Below are 23828 nucleotides of genomic sequence, written 5' to 3'. Positions count from 1 at the left end.
TAAACCACATCTACCGGTTCATACAGACCATAACATCAGCCCCTGGTTTGATTCCATTCCTCCGCGAGAGTGCATATTCAGAAGTGCAACAGTTTACCAGTACCACTGAGCTGAATGAACCTGTGGTTTATATATTTATTATTGTATTTACATCCTGCTTTCCCCCAAGTTGGGATTCAACATTTTAAAACAACGTAATATATGTTCGGTGAAAGATCCCTGCCTTGCAGGGGACCTGGACCAGATGACCCACATGGTCCCTTCCAATTCTGTGATTCTGTGTTGATTCTATGATTCTAGCATTGTGTAGCCCCAGATCTGTAATATTGCTTGAGTGCAGGCTTGGGTTTCAGGGCATTTATAGACTTCCTTGAGATCATATGCGACAGCATTAGTCCCTTGCAGAGCCTTTCTAATCACCTAATTATTATGGTATGATGAGTCTTTTCAAATAGCCGTATCCCGAGAATTTGCAGAGCTTGATGGATTCCGCTTAACATCTTGACTTTCTATGCCCCAAAAGCACACTGTAACTTGATGCTGAGCACAAGCATATTCCCTTTAGCTATTTAAATCAAGTACACACAGTTCAAGTAGCAGGGTGCAGTTCCTGCACATATATAGCCCATCTGCTTTTTCAATCCCTTCCAATAATCCAGGGCTTCATAGCTCATCAAGACAAAATCTTCTTTTTCCCCCCAAACAGCTTTTGTCATATTTCAGTGGCCAGCCAAACTACCACTCTAACATCACACTGCTGTTTAGTTTGGAGTGGGGTGGGGAATCCTCAAAGACCTTGTTAATACTTTGGAAATCCTTTAAAATCCCCATTTTAAGAGCTGTATAAATGCAGATTACAGCAGCAGACATGAAATGTAATCCATAATAAAGGGGGAATTTAAAATGTGTGTGTTTTGAGCAAAGACTCTTGTTCAGTCACTTTAAGGTTTTCGTGACGTCTAACAGTTAACAGTGAAATAGTGTTTCTGTGCTGAGCATTAAAAAACAATGACAGAAGGAGATGCTTTAATATGGGCAACCTCCGAGGAACCAATTCACTTTCTTAAGTTAATTTTTAAATGTATTTTCAGCCAATATTGTCTTCCAAGCAGCTTACAATTAAAACCAACAAAAGTGGTACGATATATTAGGGCTAAGTGGAGGTATTTCTGATAGTCCTTTTTGGTTCCTGGTAATGGATGACCTAATCCAAATTCTAGAGGGAGCAAACTGTGTTGCAAAGGCTCAAGGATAGACTGAGAGTAAAGGTATCAATCCGAAGAAGCATTTATTTGATGCTCATCAAGGAATATATTTGATATCCGCCTTCAGATATCTAAAGGGCTGTCACATGGAAGATGGAACAAGCTTGTTTTCTCCTGCTCCAGAGGGTAGCACCCAAAGCAAATAGATTAAAGAAGATTTCGAGTAAACACCAGGAAGAACTTTCTGTTTGACAGTGTAGCAAACTCCCTTGGAAGGTGGTGGACTCTCCTTAATTTGGAGGCTTTTAAGCAGAGGTTGGGTGACCATCTGCCATTTATGCTTTAGTTGAGATTCCTGCATTGCAGGGGGCTGGACTAGATGACCCTCAGGGTCCCTTCCAACTTTACAGTTCTATGATTCTCCTTAATTTGGAGGCTTTTAAGCAGAGGTTGGATGACCATCTGCCATTGATGCTTTAGTTGAGATTCCTGCATTGCAGGGGGCTGGACTAGATGACTGTACAGTTCTATGATTCAGCAAGTTAATATTTTCGTTTTCTAAATACTGTGCTGAGTATCTAATTGCAAGGTGGTATCTGACTAAGTCCAAAGGTGGACAAGCTAAAAAAAAAGACTAAAAAACAGTTTTTATCCAAGAGCTAAAACTATTTTAAATGCTGTAACCAAATGATATGATCTTTGGGGAGTCGTGATGGATGGTATGTATGTGTATGTGTGGTTGTAAATGTATAAATGTGTATATGTGGCTGTAAATGTGGGGTGGCATTCAATTTCGTTGTACTACGTACAATGACAATAAAGTATCTAGTTACAGGTGGGTAGCCGTGTTGGTCTGCCATAGTCGAAACAAAATAGGAAATTCTTTCCAGTAGCACCTTAGAGACCAACTGAGTTTGTTCTTGGTATGAGCTTTCGTGTGCATGCACACGAAAGCTCATACCAAGAACAAACTCAGTTGGTCTCTAAGGTGCTACTGGAAAGAATTTCCTATTTTGTTTCGAATAAAGTATCTATTTATCTGTTGATTTCAGCAGGTCTGCTAGGTATCTCTTAGCCAGATGCCAACCACACTGTTACTGCTGGGTCATTAGTAGCAGTCTTCCAATTTTCCCTACTCTAGGGGACAATTGTTTATTGATTCCCAACTAGTGTTATAGTGTCCACATGGGAGCTGATAACGAACATGGATTCAAACAGTGTTGGGAGTACTGCTAATGCCTGTGACATCCAGTGTACTGTAGTGGTTAGTGTCAGACTAGGACCTGAGAGACCAGGGTTCAAATACCCACTGACTGGGTGAACTCATGCCAGTCCCTGCCCCTGAGCCTAACCTCCCTCACAGGGTTATTGTAGGGATTAAATGAGTAGGAGAACCATGTACATAATAATAATAATAATAATAATAATAATAATAATAATAATAATAATAATAATAATTTACTACTACTATTATTATTATTTATACCCCACCCATCTGACTCGGTTTCCCCAGCCACTCTGGGCAGTTCCCAACAGAATATTAAAAGCACGATAAAACATCAAACATTAAAAACTTCCCTAAACATGGTTGCCTCCTTGGAGAAGAAAGAAAAATATAAATGCAGTTGATTAATAAGCAAACTGTACTGCTTTTAATGGATTTTTTTAATGTTTTCATGTTGCTGTGCACTACCCAGATATTTTGTGAGACAGCAATATATAAATACTTTTATTTAAAAATTAATAAAGGTCAGCATAAATTCTGGAGCTGAGAATGAGACCAACAGATATATTATGAATAAGCTCAAAGCATTATTCGTGTGTTTCTTAAGTCAGATCCATTAGTTTATATCAGTGCAGTTTTTCCAGAATGTTTTAAAAACAAACCAAAACAAAAAACAGTTTTTTCTGAGCTAGCTCAAATATAGCACCCAGGAGCCAGTAAATGTGATATATCCTGTACGCTCATAATAGGTTGGACTGAAGTAACTTCACTGCAGGGAAAATAGCCCTACTACTTAAACTGTCCCCCCCCCTCTCTTCTCAAAATTGGGAGTCAGGAAAATTCCTGCAGCTCTGGCTTGCCCTGTTGGAAGCATCCAGCCAGCAAGGAGAAAAAAAGAAGACATTTAATGAAAGCTTCCTAAAATGGTAGGGCTGCATCATGGGGAAGAGGGTAGCTTCCCTGCTGCGGTTCTGTTGTTTTACCCTTTTCAAAACTAGTGTTAACTGAGTGTTCCATATTGTAGCAGGGCCTGATCACCTCTAGGAGCAGTGAAGATGTGTTTCCGAGCCATGGGCACCTAGAGTAGGCACTCTAGAGACAGATCTTAACAGGCAGACAGGTTCAAATGGGAGATGTCAGTCCTTTCGTGATACCCAGAATTTAGCATGTTATTAGATATATATTATGAGATTACTGTAACACAATAAGCATCAATTCAAGAGAAACAATATTGGCCACGTGGACTTGCCGGTTTTACGCTGTCTTTCCTGTAATTCATAATTGAACAGAACAGGTAGGCATCCTCTTCTTGTGCCACTGGTGAAACTTAATATGTTTGGGAGCTCGGGCAAAGTAGGGAAAGTAGTCAGTTTAGGTGAGGATGGATTTTTCCAGCACTTCCAGCTGTATCTGCCATCATTCTCCCTTCCCAGAGTTACCGTACTACTGCAGCTCCCAGAGGTGTGGTGTCTGCAAGGAAGCAATTGCACACATGCCCCATGCCTCAATTGTCCCCCCCTCCCAGCCTTTTAACTGTGTGTCCCCCCCCCAACTTGCATGATTTAATCCTTGTCATCCTCTGTAATTCTAAATCCCCAAAACCATTCTACAGTGTTTCTGGATTGTGTACTTTTATGTTGCAAAGGCAGCGTTACAGAATCCAAGAAGGCCCAGTGCCTGCAAAATAGGTAGAATTTTCTTTGAATGTTAATTTTTGAAGGCTCGCTGTACTACACTAATAACAGGGGCAGCCGCTTTGCAGCAAGTCTGATGTCTTTTACTTCTCTAATTGTTGATTCTTTCAGCCAGCTTTTAATTCACTGAAGCTGTTTGAGCAGGACCCCCCCCCCCATAAATTGGTGGACTTTCTTGACTCTCCTTGTTGTCTTTGTAAGTAGTTATTGGAGGGAATGTGTCTTGCTGATTAGAAGGCTGCTATTGAAAGTGATTTAATTTATCTGTGCTCAGCTCTTTGCTGTGACCCGTTACTATGTAAGGGCAGGGTCAGTCCCAGTTAGACTTCGTATAAGTAAATGTCATCTCATTATTTCTAATAATGTGTTGGAGGATCTCCTGTACAGAAATTGGAGGGAAATTGATAGTGGAATCTGTTCTATGTTGTAGTAGTTATTTGTATTACTTTCACCCATGCATCATATAATGGCACTATATGAAAAATTGTGTTGTGGGAGGAAGGGGTTCAAACAACTATTTATTAATGTGTTAATCTTCGAGGAATTCCAGATATGTCCAAACACCCTTTGGAAAAATATCTCTCCCGGAAACCAAAATTGGCCTTATTTTCTCCTGTTCCTTCTTGCACATTGTGTTAGTCAAAATGCCTCTAAAAATGAAGAAGCCCAAATCTGATCAGTACTGCAGAAGATTCCAGTTTAAAACCTGCATGAAGAAAGATTGCACTTGAACATGTCTGGCTTAAGTTGTTTATGGTCTTAAATCTTTGATCCTTGTGGGTTTTGCTTTGAAGTGAAAAATACCTACTAGCTTTGGTTGCAAAACAGAAGGAACTTGTTTCTTTTCTATCAGGTTTTGCCTGAGTAGGAGGGAGCCATCTGCCTTCATAGCTGACTTAGCACTTTGCTCCTTAATCTAAGTTGATTAATCTACCAATTACATAAATCAAAGCATTCATACTGCATGGCTCCAGATGCAGGTTACAGCATCTTCTCAGAAAGGCAGCATATTCTGTAGGTGAAATACAAAAGACCAAGCTTAATATTCTTTTACAACGAGACTGAGAATAATGTCCTTCTGTTACAAATTCTTGACTTCTTGCCATACACCTATAAAGCATATTATATTTACCTTCCTGCCTGGGCCACGATTTACTTCAGCAAGCACAGAATGCTAGATAAGAAATTGCTAGCAGTAGAACTTCTTGACCTATTCGAAGTATGAACATAAGCTCTTGTTCATAACTCTAGATATGCTTCAAGTGAGTCCTTTTCAGTTTTTGAGTTCCTTTTCCTCCTCCTCCTTTTTTTTAAAAAAAAGTGTTAGGAACTAATGGTCACCTAAAGCATTTTAGAAAATGAAAACTGAATCCGAAGAACCGTTTTCAGCCTGATGTATGGAATTGCTGTATAAAATGCAAAGAAAATCTTGCTGACAGTGTCAAAAGGTGATTTTCATATTAGTATTAAAATTTCTACATGCCAAGGCTCTGATTAAGTGAAGCTTTGTAGGAAGAATTCATAATACATCTATTATCAGCAGTCACACAGGTGCTGGGGCTTAGGTGCTGTAGAAAACCTTTGGAGAAGAGTAGTAAGGAGTGGTCCAAAGAAGATACTTAGGTGTGCTCATAAGATGACACACACTCTCTTTTCCCACCCCAGTCCCCACCCTGGCAAGCCACAATGACTATGCTCCGCCTCCATGGTCAGAGCCAGTAATTCCAGTTGCTGGAAACCACAGGAGGGGAGAGTGCTCTCATGCTTGGGTCCCCATTATGCATTTCCCATCAAGGTATCTGGTTGTGGGAATATGATGCTTGAACAAGGAGGAGGAGGAGGAGGAGGAGTTTGGATTTGATATCCCGCTTTATCACTACCCGAAGGAGTCTCAAAGCGGCTAACATTCTCCTTTCCCTTCCTCCCCCACAACAAACACTCTGTGAGGTGAGTGAGGCTGAGAGACTTCAGGGAAGTGTGAGTAGCCCAAGGTCACTCAGCAGCTGCATGTGGAGGAGCGGAGACACGAACCCGGTTCCCCTGATTACGAGTCTACCACTCTTAACCACTACACCACACTGGCTCTCCTGATCCAGGAGGCTTTTAATATGTTATTATGCAGCTACATCAAACTATTTTAACAAGAAGCTCCCCATTTGTGGAATCCTGTCCCCAGGGAGGTTTGCCTGGTGTCTTCATTACGTACCTTTAGGGACCAGGCGAAAACATTTACCGGTATCTAAAATGAGGCCTTTGGCTAATTAACATTCTGTGGTCTTTTAAATGTGTTTGTGGGACGTAGCTTACTGGTTTGTATTTATTTTTGCTTTATTATTCCATTTATTTATTTATTTTGCTTTATTAACAATCTCTTATATCATATGACATGTTTCATATAGCATATCTTGTATAATATGAATTTTTTTCATCCTCGTTTTGTATTTTTATGTTGGGAACCGCCCTGTGGTCTTCAGATGAAGGGCGGTATACAAATTTAATAAATAAAAATAAGAATCAATATTGCTTAACCCCAAAGCAGAGTGGTGGGAAAGCCTCTTCTCCTGGGGAATGGTATGGCTCTGGATGTGGTTTTTTGTTCCAGGCCACTGGGGTTGCCTTCTGAATTTGCAGTAGGGGAACTGGTAGCAAGCAGGACCCTCTCAGGTTCCTTAGCCTTGTGTGTTACAGCGATTCCTTTGACAGAAACCTCAGTTAAGAGTACAAAATAATAAAAAAGGAGCTGTGGACGGGCAGATGTGGGAGAAAGGATAAGAGGCTGAGCAAAGCTAACTAACCTGGAGAGGCTTCAGCTGAACTGACCACCGATTTCAAGCTGTTTCTCTTAAAAGCTTGGTTATCTAAGGAAGGGGCTTTAATGGATCAGGTGGAGATGAGGTTATTTGAAGTGCAATGTTTTCCTACCAGGAGTGATGAGTGCAAAAGGGTTTTCTGTGTACCGGTACATATTTTGCGTGGAAGTTCCTAACCTTGATAGATCCTAATGTATTGACTGGAGGAGGCAGTGCCTCAACAAGATCCTACTTGGCTACTGATGTCACAGCCTCGATCCTTATTTCTTTGGCAAGACACCCGGAGAAGAAGGCATAGGGTGTCAAACTGCCATTAATTGAAATCTAGTAAGAGGGTTCACCTACTGGATGAAGGATGGTCCCTTACCATTTAGGCAAAGGGCTAGGGAAGACACAGTGACCTATAATGGCTACATACAGGTGGTGCAATATGGACGACATGTGACTGATGTTTGGCATGCGTTCCTCGTGGACGTATGCTCTTGGTGCTACAAAATAAAAATGTGTGGAACATGTTCCCCAAAATGCAGTTCCGCTCTCGCACACTGCCCAACTGCAGGCTTGTGCTTCTGAAACAGGAGCAAAATGAGCTTGTGCATCCAGTCCAAAGGCCAAAAACATGGTTTGTGATGCAAATATGTTGGGCTTTGATTAGCAGCCTTTGATTAGCAACTTTTCATGCAAGATGTGTGAATGTGCATAACATTTATAACTGTGTCTCACAACTGAGGGCTTCTCAAATACACGGTGTGATGCGTGCGTTAGTGTTGCATCTATAATACCATCCCTTTTCTGTTTCGAAAGCAAGTGATGAAAGCAGTTGCTGATTGCTGTCATTGAGGGAGAAGACATACTTCCTAAAATAAAGAAGCATTTCCACAGCATGTGACGGTGGAACAAGGGGCATTTTTTCCCTTAATTCTGGACCATTTCAAGGTTCAGTTAAGAACCGCTTATTAATGAATGCCCCACTTTCAGTTCCAGTTAAAAGCTTTTAAGAAAGCAAGTGATTTTTCAAGGAGACAAATCGTCCTGACTTTTAAGGAGTAATTGTACACAGCTGCTTAATTGAAGATAATTTCGCTGAGATGTCAGCCCATTTTCAAATGCAGGAAGAGCAGAAGAAAGATAACAGGAAGGGTATAGAATGAAGATGTGTTCCTTGGTGTGTTTGTGGGGCGGGGGTGGGTGGGATGGAAAACAAAACAGCTTTAAAAAGAAAAGAAAGAATGAGGCAGTGAAGCAAAAGAAATAATTATATATGAGTAATGCCTGAGAGATACCCATTTAATGTATGCTGGCAAATGTTTTTATTCCCCCAGATTGAGACAGCGCACATCTGGTTCAAACTGGCAGGCGTTCAAACAGGAGGAGTCTCCTCTATTCCAGCATTCTGCCATGGTTCTTCTTCCCCCTTTATGTTTAAACACTTTAATATATTGTTACGGCCTATAAATTAATTGATTAGAACTTGAATTTTAACACATTTACCCACACTTCTTCTACTGGGGTAAAAAACTGTAAGGATATATGCTGCTTTCAAAAGAAAAAGAAAAAGTCGTTTAAAAATAAAATCAGATTTTCCCCAATGGCAAATGAACTGCCAAAGGTGGTTATAAATATTTATAAATTCTTGTAAAATCTGAGCTGATAATTGGCAGGGGAGACTCTTAACATGAAACACTTAGCATGCCATTTTGGAGAGGAAATATATTGACAGTAGTTAACAGCTGCAATATAAAACCAAGGTTATTGTGGTGCTCGTGTAACTGGTCTTCATACAGGTGGCCTAGATCAGATTAACAATTGATTAGATCGTTTTCATGTCTTCCAGAACCCAAGTGCTTATGCACAAGGAAAGTAAGTTATCACTGAATTTTTAAAGTTTTCAGCGCCAAGTGTCCTTTAAATATATGTATGAACCTTTTGGAGGCACATTTGGAACATCAGTTTGATATATTCTAAGGATTCACTTTAGTTCTGATGTGTGTAGTACTATCTAGGGACTCAAACAATTCCTTTGCTCATGCTATTAAAAATGTTATGAAGTTACTGAAATAGTTACAAAAGACATAATTTGTTCACAGTAGTAGTTTTTTTGTATTTAAGGGAGGGAGGGATGTATCGGGAAGAAGAAAACCATTTGGTGGTTTGGCAGATGGCAAGGCAGCATCCATCAGATACATTAGTGGACTTGGGAAACAAGTTCCTTTGCCCAGTAAGTGTTACTATAAAAGAACTGCAATGGTACAATTAGTTGAGGTTGTCTCATCATACGAGTCAAATACTCAGCCTTGAGATCAAACAGATGGTCCTGTGAGGTTAGACATTGCTATTCTGCTCAGCTGAGCTTTCCCTTCATTCTTGTTTGCAGCAGCCTGACCTGTATTTTGGTCTTAAATTTTCAGCAGCAGCCAGCTGGCTTATTTGTTGACTCAAAGTTGATAATCCCCGAACGGGCGATTTTGATGTTGGCAGCAAAATACCAATGTAATAGCCCGCTACTCTGCCCACAGATGATTCTTTTCCACCCTGCCATTTCCTGCTTCCAGATACAGGCATCACCATACTGGTGCAGATATAATTTTGCATAATTATATAGCCATGGTTAGAAGACTGGGAGCATCCTGATGACATCTCTTCTCCCTGTTGTGTGTGAATCCCTCCCCCCTTTAGGTTGCTTTATTTTGGGTATGAACTACGGTTTGTATTGCACACCACCACGTCTACTAACATGGCAAGGTTGAAACCAATGTTTTCCACCATGATTTTGAGGAGTTCGTTTGTAAACTGGCTCAAGATAATCATGGCTAGAAAAAAACACACGGTGCAATGCTAAATGTGGGTTAGGTCAGAAAATGAAAGAAAAGGCAGAGAGCTAGTGGAGTGTGCACAATATCTTAGTCACAATTTCCTCTGCTCTGTTTGCTAAGCATGGCTATGTCCAATCACCATGCACTCAAGTAGACCATTAAGTCAGATCCTGCAAACAGATGTCACTTTGTAGGTTATCAAAGGATCAAGTGATCTAGAATAAATCATGAGTAGAATCTGTAGCAAAGTTGCAGCAGAAGTTTCTCATAGGGTTTCTTATAGCCAGCCATGTCCTTCTCAAATTACTGTGGTTCTTTTCTTGAAGATATGTTATACTGCTGCAAACCTCGGGCATGCTCGTTTTCAGTAGCTCTGTTTTGGTTACAGTCCTAGTGGCAATTACCCCCTGAGTTCAATAGAATAAAAATATAACTGTCAGGATGCTGTTAGTGACACCCGGTTGGTTGCCGAGGAAAGTATAAAGAAAAAGAAAAGTTTCTTACCGTCCTTTTTTGTTTCGATATTTACAGAGAGAGACTATAAAACCCAGCCTCTTGGATAATGGTGTTGTTCTGAGTGAATCTCCACCCCCTGTCTCTCCCACTTCCTCATTTGTCACTTCTGCGGGTACTGCTACATGCCTTCTGTCTTTGAGCTCTTTGCTCTCCTACTTTCAAGGCTTGCTGGCTTCTGGGAGATGGATTGTCTGGGATGCTTTCTAATGACACTGTGTCAGCCAGCTGCCACTCCGGTTCTGTCTCCCCCTCCTCCTCCTCTCCCATTATTTCCCAACTTTTCCCCTCATCTGCCTCTGAACTGTGACCTCCCGCAAACCACTGTTGTAAATCTCTACTGTCTTCCTCTTTCTCCTCCCTGGAAGGGTCAGGATGGAGAGGCGGTCTCCATCATTCCTCCTCTGCCCAGTCCTTGACAGTAACACATGTCAGCTTTGTGTCTGAGAGAGAGCTGCAAAAATTGAACTGATAACTGATAAAACATCATGTTTCCCCAGAGAAACCACATTTTTCAATGTGTTTTTCTTTTCAAACTGTATGGATGTCCTGGTAATAAGGAATAAAGAAAAGAAATATTGAGTGCAAACATTTATAAGCCAGCTTTGGCTTCCAGGTGACACTCAATCTAATGTACAATTTAAAAATGTATAGCAAACAATGCTACACAATTAAGAAAATATTAAAGTCAACAAGTAACCCTAAGAAGTCAAAGGAGCCGATTAAACTGCAACAAAGTGAGTGGCGCAACTGAGAGCTTCTGCCCTGTGTCCTTGCCAAAGCTCCCTTGAATGAAGGAGAAAATGCAGAATGGTGCATCTGCTGCTGATCTAAGGAATGGAGAAGAACATACAAGAGCATAGCTTTTTAAAAAGATTTTCTTTTCTCTTAACATTACAAGGAACGTTCAGTATACAGAAACAAATTTCCCTTTTATTTCAGATTGTGCACAAGATTCACTTCTATGAGCCATATTAGGTGACTCACCAAGAAATCTCAACAATTAAGTTAAGGGGTGGAGAGAGAGAGAGAGAGAGACCCAGAGAGAGAAATCTTAAGCTAGTTGCTAAGGATACACCATGAATTGAAGCAAACCTTTTAATTCTTTCCCTTCCAGCTTTTAATACTAGTAACCACGGATCTAATTTTGATGATTGATTACTGTGATTAAGTGATAAGAGCTTTTTTTTGCAAACCTTTGGCTTGAGGCTGTGCTACTAGTCCAGAAAGCCTTGTTCTTAATTGCTAGGATCTGTAGCAAAGTAAAATTAAAAGGGGCCATGCCTCTTTTTGTTCATCCAAGGCCACACTGATGTATATAATGGCCTCATGACATGGAAGTGACTTAATTATATGCTCTTACCATCATTCTCAAAAATGGATTCAAAATAGTTTGGTGGTGTTTCTCTTTCTCAAAAAGAAAGCTCTGGCAATATGTGGGAGGGTGCTTATAATACAGTATGAGAATTGGGGTGATTTGGATATATTTCCTAGGTGAGCTAATAAGGAGGAAGGGAGAATCCAGTAAGTGGTTGGAATAAGGTTGTTTAGTTTCATCTCTTAGGTCCATGCAGATTTAATGCTGGCTTCCTGCAAACCATAGTTTGCAGACTGAGAGACAGTCACAAAGTGTGTCACCCCCCCCCCCCACTCCAATCTCTTGAGCAATTTCCCTTCTCTTATCCCCTTTCCAGAATTAAGCACAGGCTATGGTTTCCTGGTAAATCAGAGTTTGAAGTAGGTTTTCAGGCCAAGGTTACATTAGAAACTGTTTTGTCTTAACGATGGTTTGCATTTGGTGCCTATGTATTGCAAAACTGTGGTTAGCACCAAGTAGAGAAAAGAAGGGGATAGACACTCTCATAGAGGGAAAGTGTGAGAGGGGGCAGAGTGCATATTTCCAAATGTTGGCCGTAGTTGTGGAAATCCATGATCACATCAGGCCTGATTTTATGAAGGGCTTTTGATGAGTTTGCTTTGAGGCTTTTCTTAAAGGAAAAATCTATTTAAATTCAGTATTGGCGGACAGGTTGTACCTTTATTTGGAAATTCAAAGAAGCATATCTTTTACTAACCACATTTGATTTGATGCAGTCTCCAGTTAACTAGGGAACTACTGCTGAGCCTTAGGATGGGTCAACACATGAAGCAGGATTAAGTGGTAGAATGGACTGTACCACAGACTGCGGGTAGGAATACTCTCTCTCTCTCTCTCTCTCTCTCTCTCTCTCTCTCTCTCCATGGAAAACTAGTACATCAGGAAGAAAGGCTTAGTTGAGCCTGCTGTGCTGATTTTCTTTTTTCAGGAAGTTGTTAGCACAGGGAAGCATTGAGAAACGCTCGGCCTCCCCCATGAAATGGTACACTCCATACTGCAGCATGAAATGGTACACTCCATTCTAGCAAGTGTAGACCAAGAATCTGCTTGACTACTGCACTGCAGCTGGTATAGTTTATAGGGAGGAGCTGTAGCTCAATGGCAGAGCAACCACTTTGCATGCAGAAATTCAGTCTCTGGGCAGCTCCAGGTAGGGCTGGGAACGTTTCCTTTCTGAATGCCTACCAGTCGTCACAGAGCTAGATGGGCCAGTGGTCTGACTCATTGTAAGGCAGCACCCTACAGCAGGGAGAAGGCTAGAGTAATATGCAGTGAAATTTGGAATCTCTTCCTGTGTCTCTTCCTGGGAGCCAGTGTGGTGTAGTGGTTAAGAGCGGTAGTCTCGTAATCTGGTGAACTGGGTTCGCATCTCCGCTCCTCCACATGCAGCTGCTGGGTGTCCTTGGGCTAGTCACACTTCTTTGAAGTCTCTCAGCCCCACTCACCTCACAGAGTGTTTGTTGTGGGGGGAGGAAGGGAAAGGAGAATGTTAGCCGCTTTGAGACTCCTTCGGGTAGTGATAAAGCGGGTTATCAAATCCAAACTCTTCTTCTTCTTCTTCTTCTTCTTCTCCTCCTCCTCCTCCTCCTCCTCCTCCTCCTCCTTCACTGGATTGGTCCAGAGAAATAAAGATCTCTCTTGTGCCTGTTCCTTCTGTCTCTCTCCCTCTCTGGCAGTTCCTGTGTTGTGTCGTTTTTACTGCTGCTGCTTCTTGCCTGGGAAGGACAGGCAGAAATGGCAGTGAGGTTGCTGTTTGTTCCTTCCTCTTTCCAAGAAGCTCAGAAGAGAAAGGAAAGGGGGGAAGGGGTGTCCCCATCAGCCTTAAATCAAAATACCTTCACTCTTGCTCAACTATATCTCAGTATTTCATGTTAATTGTTTTGAAATTGACTGAAAACATTAGCATAACTCAGCATTTTATCATGTTAGTGTGCTTTTCAGGCTTGACACTGGTCTTGGATTTATTCCTGCATCTTGCTATTATCCCTGTGGATGTACTTTTTCTTTTTGCAGAAGTAGACATTCTATATTTGTCCAACATCCTATATTTTAAAGGAATGGCAGATGAGTACTACTCTTTTCAAACAGTAATTCCCAAACTGATTCCTAAAGAGATTCACAGCTCAAATCTTGCCTGTCTTCCAGACCCATCTGCAGGTCTGAGTTTGTCACCCAGCAGTCACCTGTTCATGATTGACTTGCTCTACTCGGCCTTTCCAGTAGGCTTCTTATGGCTCGCAGGAAGGCTCAAACCCACTATTTTGAAATAATGTCTGTATTATGGGATGCTGTTCAGAAGTTCCTCTCTGATGGGGGTTCCTACAATTAATTATGATCCTTCAGGTCCAGGTCCAGCTTTGAGGGGAGTCTCTGACAAATTGGCTTCTCCCATCATCATCATCATCAGTGCCTACCCAGCAGACAGACAACTCCCAGAAAGAGTCTGGGAACTGCCATGTTCATTTCCCACAATGCCACAGAACAATGTGGGGCATTGTGGGAAATTAAAACACCACTTTCCAGGTCCCCACTAGGAGCTGCCATTTTAATCTCCCACTGTGATTTGGAGTGACATGTTGCTCCTGATACAACTAAGGGTCATATTTTATTTTACTAAAATCTGAATTGATGGGTTCTTCTACTAAAAAGTACAGTGTTGTGTCAGAAATTATTTTTGAGCCAATAATTGTGAAAAATCTATCAAGTGCATAGTATTTATGCTATAAATGCAGTGCATAAACAGTAAATACTGGAGTTGAACATGAGATGGCAATGTAGCTTATGCTTCTTCCATGCCATCACTAATATCAGAATCCAGGAAATTTGAATCTGCATCTGAGTGTTTTAAGTTGTCGCAGAAATCATTGTCTCCGCCACTTTAACATTATGTAATAATTAAAATTAATCAAACATTTCTATAAAGAACAGACTGAAAAGTGTGATCTAGTCTGTCAACAGTAAAAGAGAAAAACTTTTCATCATGTTGTAACTCCTGTTTTCCAAACGACCAAGTCTCCCATCAGAAAAAAATGTAATCTGCATGATCTAATGAAAAAGACTGACACCACTCCTATCTTTGTACCACTAATGGTCCCATGGAACATCACACACACACACACACACACACACACACACCCAAAATATGCCAACAGACTATTGAGAGCTGCTTTTCAAATATTACAGCCACATCCAGAAGCACTTTTCATCAGTCTTCCTGTGGGAGCTGTAATATTTGAATTCAACCTGAGTGTCTCGTTTTGGTCTCCCCAGAAACAAAAGCTTGGATGCATAATTGTATAGGTTTTACTGGGCTGTTTATGAGATGGAAGGAAGGGGAATGCAAATATCCCAAGATTAATTCCAAGACCAATAAAACAACCACACAATCTTTCTAACAGAGTAATAAATGCATGGTTTTCATACCTATGTCCCCATAAATTGTGGACAATAGTATGCAAAGCTATAGGGGTAATGGGCTGACAAATATAGATTGCATTAGTTGCAATATGCATCTATTTTGGAATATTTTATCCTCCACCATTCAAACGTGTGACCCTCAAGGCAATTTACAACAGATTGGAATAATACAAACATTGGCAGCTCCAGGGCAACTGACATTTGAAGCACTATTTCCTTTCTAGCGGGCAGAATATCTTATTTTACCTGTTTTCATTGTTCTGCAATGGGATGGTTATTTTCCCTGTACCATCTCTTCCTTCTGTGGTTTCCACCTACTGATATTTAGAAGCGTTATTGCCTCCTAGTATAGAGGCAGAGCCTAGCCACCATGGCTAGTAGTCTTTGATAGCCCTCTCCCCCATGAATTTGTCTAATCCTCTTTTAAAGCCCCCCAGCTTGGTGGTCTTCACTGCCTCCTCTGAGTGCAAGTTCCATAATTTAACTATGCTGTACATGAAGAAGTGCTTTAACACAAATACATCTTTCAAATTTGTCTTACAGGTTTGTATTTGATACATACAAGTTTGCCTTTCCTACAATTTACAATTGAGCATTCTACAGAGCTCCAGAAACGTTAATACCGTATATACCCGAATATAAGCCGACCCGAATATAAACCGAGGCACCTAATTTCCCCACAAAAACCTGGGAAAGCTTATTGACTCGAGTATAAGCCGGTTCACCTTTGCCGCTGTGGAGCAACCCCTTTGGGCTGCTCCTTCCTCTTCCTCCTTTGCCAAGTTTGCATTTATGCGAGCAGTTCAGGAATGGAACAAGCTGCCTGGGGAGAGTAAAGAACCGCCATTCTTGTACGCTTCTTAAGGAATGGTTGACTGGGGGGAGCGGGTGGCGGCACGAGCGGAGAGAAAGGGCTTCTTTCTCGCCGCCCCCACCGCCCGCCTCACTCAAGTATAAGCCGAGGGCAGTTTTTTCAGCACAAAAAAATGTGCTGAAAAACTAGGCTTATACTCAAGTATATACAGTAATTTATACCCTGGTGTTAAGGGGGCATGTAGTGCCATACCAAATGGAGAAGAAAAGCATTTTTAGTCATTTTAATCTGCAAAATTTCAACCAGGAATACATCAAAAGTATTTATTTTTTTAAATCAACACACAGCATGTCCCCTTTTGTCACACCTGAATGGGAACATTTATAGGATATGTAATGAAGAAATTGAAATAACCTTGTAAATTGTATAATGGTGTGTTTTGATATTTGGCTGAGACACAAAGGGAAATAATGGAGATGCAATGTAATGATAGTTGTGACTCATACTGGAAGTAAATATGTAAATATTCATGAAAGGTGTTGAGAATAAAATTGCTGTGGTAATGAAAAGCTTCATTAGAACATTGAGTTGTGGGGGTAGGGAAGTCTGATTCATGCATTTTGAAGACTTTGCACAGTAAGGAAGCAAAGCTTAAAAGGACTTGGCTGATGAAATCATCCTATGTGTGTGTTAAGTTTTCCCTTTTCAAAAAACTTTGTCAACACATACACATAGGGAGATAATACATATACGTACCAACAAACCCAATAAATGTTGATAAAAAGCCTTGAGATTTATGTGTCTCCCAGAGACTTGACAGAATTTTTATATAGTAAAATCCACTTTAAGTGTTACATTTGGGGGGGGGTCCTGCATTGCAGGGGGTTTGGGCTAGATTACCCTCAGGGTCCCTTCCAACTCTAAAAGTCTATGATTCTATGAACAGTGAGGCCATGCTGCCCAAAACAGTATCTCTGTGTCTAGGTCAAGTTGTGAATCAACATAATGACTTCATTAAGATCTCTACCCCAGGAGCAATACATCCTTAGAGTGGGAAAGGGAAAAGTCATTGTGTGGTGAGTTTCACATTACAGGACATAGGTTGGGGTGAGGAATCTGTGGCCCTCCATATATTATTAATTCCAAGTCCCATCTGCCCCAGCTACTAATGGTCAGGGTTGATGTGTAGTCCAGCAACATCTAGAAAGCCACATGTTAGCCAACCCTGGCATAGGTCTACAGACACGTGGGTACCATTTCTGGCAGCAACACAGAATTCTGGAATGTCTAGTTCTGCCCAAAGGATCTCTTTCCCAGCACCCTCTAGTGCCTTTTGCTTCAGCATCTAAAAGTAAAAGTGGGAGTCTGCTTAACCTGTCGCTCCATTCCTTTGATTTGGGGGCAAAAGGGTGACTTTACTGCAAACTGAGCTCTTTTTTCTCTTCCATGTAAAAAATGTTATGTTAAGTGTGTGTGGATTGTCATGTCTGACAGTCGTATGGCGGGCCCAGTGCCAGAAATGTGGTGAAAAGAGAGCAATCATCAGCAGAACAACAAAAGTCTCAATATTAAATGAATCAGGATAGTCTCTAGGTGGATTGCGGTCAAGTTTAAAATATACCGGTAATGCATCTATCAAAAGAAAGAAACATGGGAGGTAGGAAGGCAAATACAAGATCATGGCCTGCTCCAATCAGATTCTTCCCCTGCTCCCCAGCCAACAGACACCACTTGGAAATAAGAGGGCAATGGAAACATTTAATTTTTGTTGTTATAATGTTAACTTGCCTGTGATCTCCAGATGAAGGGTGGTAAGCAAGTAAGTAAGTAAATGATGTACCCAATTGTCTATGGCAACAGAGTGATTTCTTTGGTTATGTTAAACCGTGGTACTTAACAAGCCAGCCATTACCTTGATCAAAAATAAAAAACAAAACCCTGGTTTGGCAGGCTTCTTCTCCCCACAGATACAGGTTTTGTAGGGACCCAGGATTGACCACCCAAACTCATAACAAGACAAATCAATCAAATAAATAAATAAATAAACTGCTTTACAGAATGAGATAATCAAGTGAGGAGGATAGAGGCTAGTCCCTGCTTCAAGTTGCTTTCAATTTAATGTTCATTTTGAATTAGGCTCCCTGGAGTTCTAGGTTTTTTGAAGAAAAATGGAAGGTTACCCACTCCCACTTTACACTGCCCAAGGGGGATAGATAGAGGAATTAAATAGCTGTTTCCCTTATGAGTAAAAATTATTAATTGACTAGTAGCCTTTACCTTTACCTTTACCTTTAACACAATACTAATTATGTCTATTCACAACTAAGCCCTATTGAATTCAGTGGGTCTTACTCCCAGATATGTAGAGTTAGGGTTGCAGGAGTTTCTATATTATGTTTTTATATATGCTGTAAGCTGCCGAGAGCGGCTGGAGTAACCCAGCCAGATGGGTGGGATATAAATAATAAAATTTATTATTATTATTATTATTATTATTATTATTAAGCCCTAAAGGGGCCCAGCTCATGGTCAGCCTTACAAGAATAAAGGCAGGAAAACAAAACCGCACCCACCCCATGTTCCTCTCCTTCCTTTGCAGCAACCAGCAAGCTTTCCTGCTGGAGAATGTCGAGTGCAATGAGGCAAGCTGCGCGCGTGCACGGCGTATGTTTAAGGTCTACTGGGAGCTCTCGGATCTGAATCAGATCAAAGATGCTGTGGTGGCAACCTTCTTTGACATTTATGAAGACGTGAGTTGAGCGCTCTTCCTTGTTTTCCTGCCTGCTTAATTGCCATCTGCCTGTTCTTATTTGAGCTTTCGTTCCAAACTGACATCTTGGAATATTTTGACTGGGCAAATCCACGGTACATAATGAAAACAAACGAGTTGTTTGAAGAGAAGTCATTTAAAGCTGAAGAGAGAGCCGCTGAGATTATATGAACAGTCACCCTTCATTTCAGCTCTTTTGAATAGATCTTTGTTAGTAAAGAGCTTCACTTTTTACATTTGATTTTTTATTTTTATTTTTTAAGGAAGGGAGTGGGACTTTCCTAAGGCACCAGCGTATACCATCACTTGTATCCACTAAAATCTGTTTAGATGAAGTTCTCAGGTTTATTTTTATGCATTGTTTTATTTTGTTTATTTAATTTTTTTATAAACTTACTCTTTAAAGAAAACCCAGTAAGCAATACCATCAAAACAAAAACACAGAGGAAAAACAGTAAAAGAGTAGTATGAAGGCATGTGAAAGCATGTGCAAACTAATATTGGTGAAGGACCAAAGCTAAGTAGAAGAGCATCTGCTTTGCATGCAGAAATTCCCAGGTTTGAGCTTCAGAATCTCCAGGCAGGGCGAGACTACCTGCCTGAAACTATGGAGAGCCACTACCACTGAGTGTTGTTCCTGCCCTAGCAACTCCCTCTCCAGTAACGTCTGGGAATGTTCTCTGCCCAAATCTTGGAAATCCTCTTCCAGTAAGTGTATATCAAGCTGAGCTAGGTAGAGGAATGGTCTGACTCAGTGCAATGCAGTTTCCTGTGCTCCTAAAAACAGGAATTCAGGGAGTTAATATAAATAAAAACAGGTGGTTGCTTGCTAAGAGCCTCTTCATGTCCTGTTTTTACTTACAGGCCAAAGTTGCATTTAAAATATACTACCATAACTGCGTGTGTGTGTGTGTGTGTGTGTGTGTGTGTGTGTGTGTGTGTGTATGCAGCAAGTACAAGGGGTTTGCTTTTTCACAATCCTTGTGTCTTTCCTCCCAGCCAGTAGCCCGTTCTTCTATTGGTGAGAATCTCAGGCTCAAAGAAGACAAGTTGTCCAGAGCACATAATGAATAACAGAACAAACAACACGGGAAAGGAAGAGGCATTGTTGCCTTCATGCCTTGTGTGTTACCTTCCTAACTGCCTATGATTGGCTACTGTTGGAAACAAGCTAATTATCTGCTTCATGGATGGAGAACCTATGGCCCTCCAGACATCATTGGAATGCAACTCACATTAAGCCTGCCCATTGGTCATGCTGGTTAAGGCTGATGGGAATTGAGGTCAAACAACTTCTGAAAGTCCAGAGGTTTCCCATTTCTGAACTAGATAGGCTTTTGATCTTGATCCAGAAGAGCTGCTCTTGCATTCTTAGTTCCTAGACCAAGTCCCTCTTTCTAGTCCAGAGACCATGCTGCCTTTAAATATTGCAAACCGATATTCCAGAGTTGTTAAGGAAGGGGTGTTTACTGCACTATTAAGCTGGACACACCACAGCTGATCTGCTCAAACCCTAGTGACTGTCTCTTGACCCTCCCATGCAATTTGGGGACATTTGTATACTAAGCTAAGCTAACATAAATCATAAGGTTCCAGCTTAGTTTCTCCCCTACTGACTGCCAAATATTCACAATAATTTATTTCTGCACAGTACATGAACAGACACTGCATCTGGCTCCCTGCATTCAGTGCCAAATTTATTTCTCACCTCTGCCCATTCATTCACTCCAAATCACAATGGTATGAGTCCCTTCTTTTAGATATCATGTCTTATCCCCCCCCACACACACACAAGGCCACGTGTTTCTTTGAAAACTCCAAGGGTGAAAAGTACATCTCCACATTTTTCCTGCATATTTCTGCCAAATAAGTAATTCAAAATGTTTTCATGTTCCGTAATATCTGGAGGTGAGGTTTGACACTTTTGAAACATTGTTAAATGCAGGCCTGATATCTGCTTAGCACAGCAGTGTTTCCTGTTGTGGAGAAGTCATAAAACTGACATGTTTCCCGTTAAACATAATGAAGGATAGAATGCCATTGCCTGGAATGCATCAAGTTGTGCTTAAAGCAGATGCTTGCAGCCTAGATCTGTGCAAAACTGAGCAGAAAAGGAACACACACAGAGGAAACTGATCATTTGGCCATGTGTCTCCTGTATTTCCCTTTAGCTTTTAGAATGAGGATGGACATATCAACCCTATGGTGCCCATAACACCAATGTGACATGTTTCATTGTGTATTACCTGAGACTTGAGTTGTTTAATGGAAGTTCCAACATCTCCTTTAAACCGGCCTGAAATTGGCATATGTTTATAGCTTTAGCCAGGTCCTTGGATTTGGAAGACATGAATCCCATAGAACTTAAATGCGCCGTTGTTTTTCACTCAAAAGTGTGCTATCCTGTGTCTTTTGGATAGTGTGCCATTGACTAGAGGGACCTAGTTTTTGTTTCAATCTTCTCCCTGACCAAAAGCAGGAGTATGTGGTCCCTTTTGCCTTCCCTGGCCTAAGCCCAACATTTTGGTGAATTTAAAGAGATCAACATTTTGTATCTGTAAAACTATAAAAGAATTGTTTTCCTTTCCATTTCACTAAATGGAAATATTCAGAGTTTCCTTTGTTACATGCAATGCTCATAATCCAAAACTGGTGTGGCTCTAGCTACTATATTGGTGATGGCTACTCATTTTCACAATACAGCCCAGGAGCCAGAAAGTTGCACAGCTGCATAAACCAACTTCCTTGCAGGTTGTGAGGCTCTGTCTTAAAGTGGGCACAGATACAGGGAAATGTGCATGACTGCGGCCAGGGCAATGTACCCAAAAGGGAAATTCAATGTTAAAATGAAAAATATCTCTTTCCCCCAACGTCTGAAAACAATTTTCTTTTCTTTACAAGTAAAATTGTTGCTAAGCTTTTATTGCAGCCTGATTTACCATTTTCAGTGGGTGTTTTGATAGCTAGGATTAAACTCTTCGCAACTGTGATCTGACCCACAGCTCTGATTCTGGAAGCTCTGTTTCAAGCCAAAACTAATTTTGTGATCTCGTGGTTTTTGCCAGAGGTTATTGTATTTTTTTGCTGCTTTGTATTGACTGCATTTTAGTGATGTTCAGGTTTCTGCTCTTTTAAAAAAAAAAGAATACTGATATTTTTTTGTTTCTTTAGGGAATCTTGGATATTATTGTCCTCAGCAAGGATAGCACAAAGACAGAGCTTGACATCCACACATTAAAAAACAACTTTGAAGCTGATGCCTATTTTGTTAAAGTCATTGGTAAGTGGATTGCTATGAAAACGTCAAAATGCTTTTTAGAGGGGAAATTTGATTCTGTTTCTCGTTGCCCACCAAGAACAATAGAAAAATGATTGTATTCTAGTAATAATGTAAGAAGGGAAATGCTATGTGTGAGAGAACTGGGTTAAAGTAAACCAAATTGATTACATATGATTCATGTTATTTGCTTATTTTAATGCTCCCACTCATATGTTAGCCATTTTTATATATTTAGATCACTGTAGTGTATTACTCCAGTACAGAACTTGCTCATGCTTGTGCTGTTACGTATTTCCTTTTATACAATATTTAAAATTTATTTGTTTTAATTCTTTTTTAAAGTTTGTATACCACCAACTAATGTAAAGTATCAAGGTGATATACTTTGTATGCAATACAACACCACATCGTCCTGGATTTCAGCACTGGTTAAAGGCTGAGGCTTATTCATTGTGATTAAGGGGGGGGGTTGAGGTTAGTGATCCCATCAGCCAGTCTTTCCCAACGTGCAGCTGTCCAGATATATTTGAACTACAGCTCCCATCATCCCCAACCAACAAAGCCTGGGGTTGGTGGGAGTTGTAGTCCAAAGCATCTGGAAGACACCAGGTCGGGGAAACCTGCTACACCCTCCCAATCTCCTAAGCATGGTTAAGAAGGCTCCTTCATTATGCTTGCACTTGCCCCTTAAATGTTATTGGACTTGATTTCTACTTGAGCTGGAAGGAACCTCCACAAGCCTTGGATTTTCGGTCTCCCCATGCCTCTTCCTGCCCTTCTGGGAGGAGGACAGTGAAGGCTGATGTCTATTGGAACTGTTAAGGTGGAAGGCAAGGAGGCTGACAGTGGGTGGAGCCAGAGCCTAGGACAGGCGGAGTCCGTATTAGGCAGAGCCAACAAATTCTTGTTCTACCTGCATCCTGCTCCTTGTTGAGTTCTATAAAAGGCAACACTTAGGCTAAGGAAGAGGAGGAGGAAGCTGGCAGCCAACTTCCCCCACCACACTAGTAAGAAGGGAGGCAAGCAGATGTGGACTAGCTGAGCACAGATTGTGCTTGGTGGGGCAGTGCCCCACTTGCCCACATAGACCAGCCTCTTGGAGGAGGACTTCAACAAACTTCAGTTTCACTTTCCACAAAATCTGCCTTCTTGCCACATATAAACCAAAGACGGTGGTTTCAAATAAACCAGTTAAATGACCAAGCTTTGTAATCCACGGTTTGACATTGGCTTGTTTAAAAACTGGCTGTGGCTTTGCATCGTGCTGTGAACCTGTCTCTTGTTTCTTTTTACCAGTGTTCCCGGCTTATTTGAGATCTCTGTAACCGATACTTCTGAGTAATACCAGTAATTTTTAAGTGACTCAAGGATTTGGTTTTAAACCCTGAAGCTACTGGTTCACAGTCAGCCTTTCACAAGAGGGAAGGAGAGGAAACAAAATGTCTATATTAATGAGGACCACTCTGTTTTCAAAATATGGGACCAGAAGTGTTCACAGCAGCATAAACCAGCTCTCTTGCAAGTGATCAGGCTGTATGTAAAATTGAGGCCATTTAGCCTTCATTACATTTGTGTGTCTGTGTGCACTCTTCATTTCATTTCATTCTGCATTTTAAAAGGTATTGAGCTATGCCAAAAGTGTAGAGGGTCTTTTTTTTTTAATGAGCACCAGAAACTTTTTAATCAGAAAGGGGAAATATGCAAGGTAAACGAAAGTAAAATACTGCTTTCAGCAGCTTTTGTCCAAAGCCCATGAGTTGGGTTGCTTTTAATCTGGGCTACGGAGAATTAATTTCAATACAATCTACCGCTTGCTGCTTCAGAGTACATAGGCAGCAGTGATTCCAGTACACAGCTGGTTCAATAAAATAAGAGGCATACTCTGGATCACCAGGCACTCTGATGAGGA

At 41.0% G+C, this 23828-nt stretch overlaps 1 protein-coding gene across 1 annotated transcript in view; it reads left to right on the top strand.

The window, feature by feature from the left end:
* The window catches only part of ITFG1 (integrin alpha FG-GAP repeat containing 1), a 111936-nt gene that overhangs the window by 49476 nt on the left and 38632 nt on the right, over positions 1 to 23828 (top strand). Inside the window, exons 11-12 of the mRNA XM_033156732.1 lie at positions 18469 to 18619; positions 21811 to 21919. Of these exons, the coding sequence (XP_033012623.1) occupies positions 18469 to 18619; positions 21811 to 21919 (260 nt within the window). The remainder of the gene's footprint in view (positions 1 to 18468; positions 18620 to 21810; positions 21920 to 23828) is intronic.

The sequence above is a fragment of the Lacerta agilis genome, chromosome 8 (genome assembly GCF_009819535.1).
Source record: "Lacerta agilis isolate rLacAgi1 chromosome 8, rLacAgi1.pri, whole genome shotgun sequence".
Taxonomy (NCBI): Eukaryota; Metazoa; Chordata; class Lepidosauria; order Squamata; family Lacertidae; genus Lacerta; species Lacerta agilis.
This window is presented reverse-complemented; position numbering and strand designations above follow the sequence as displayed.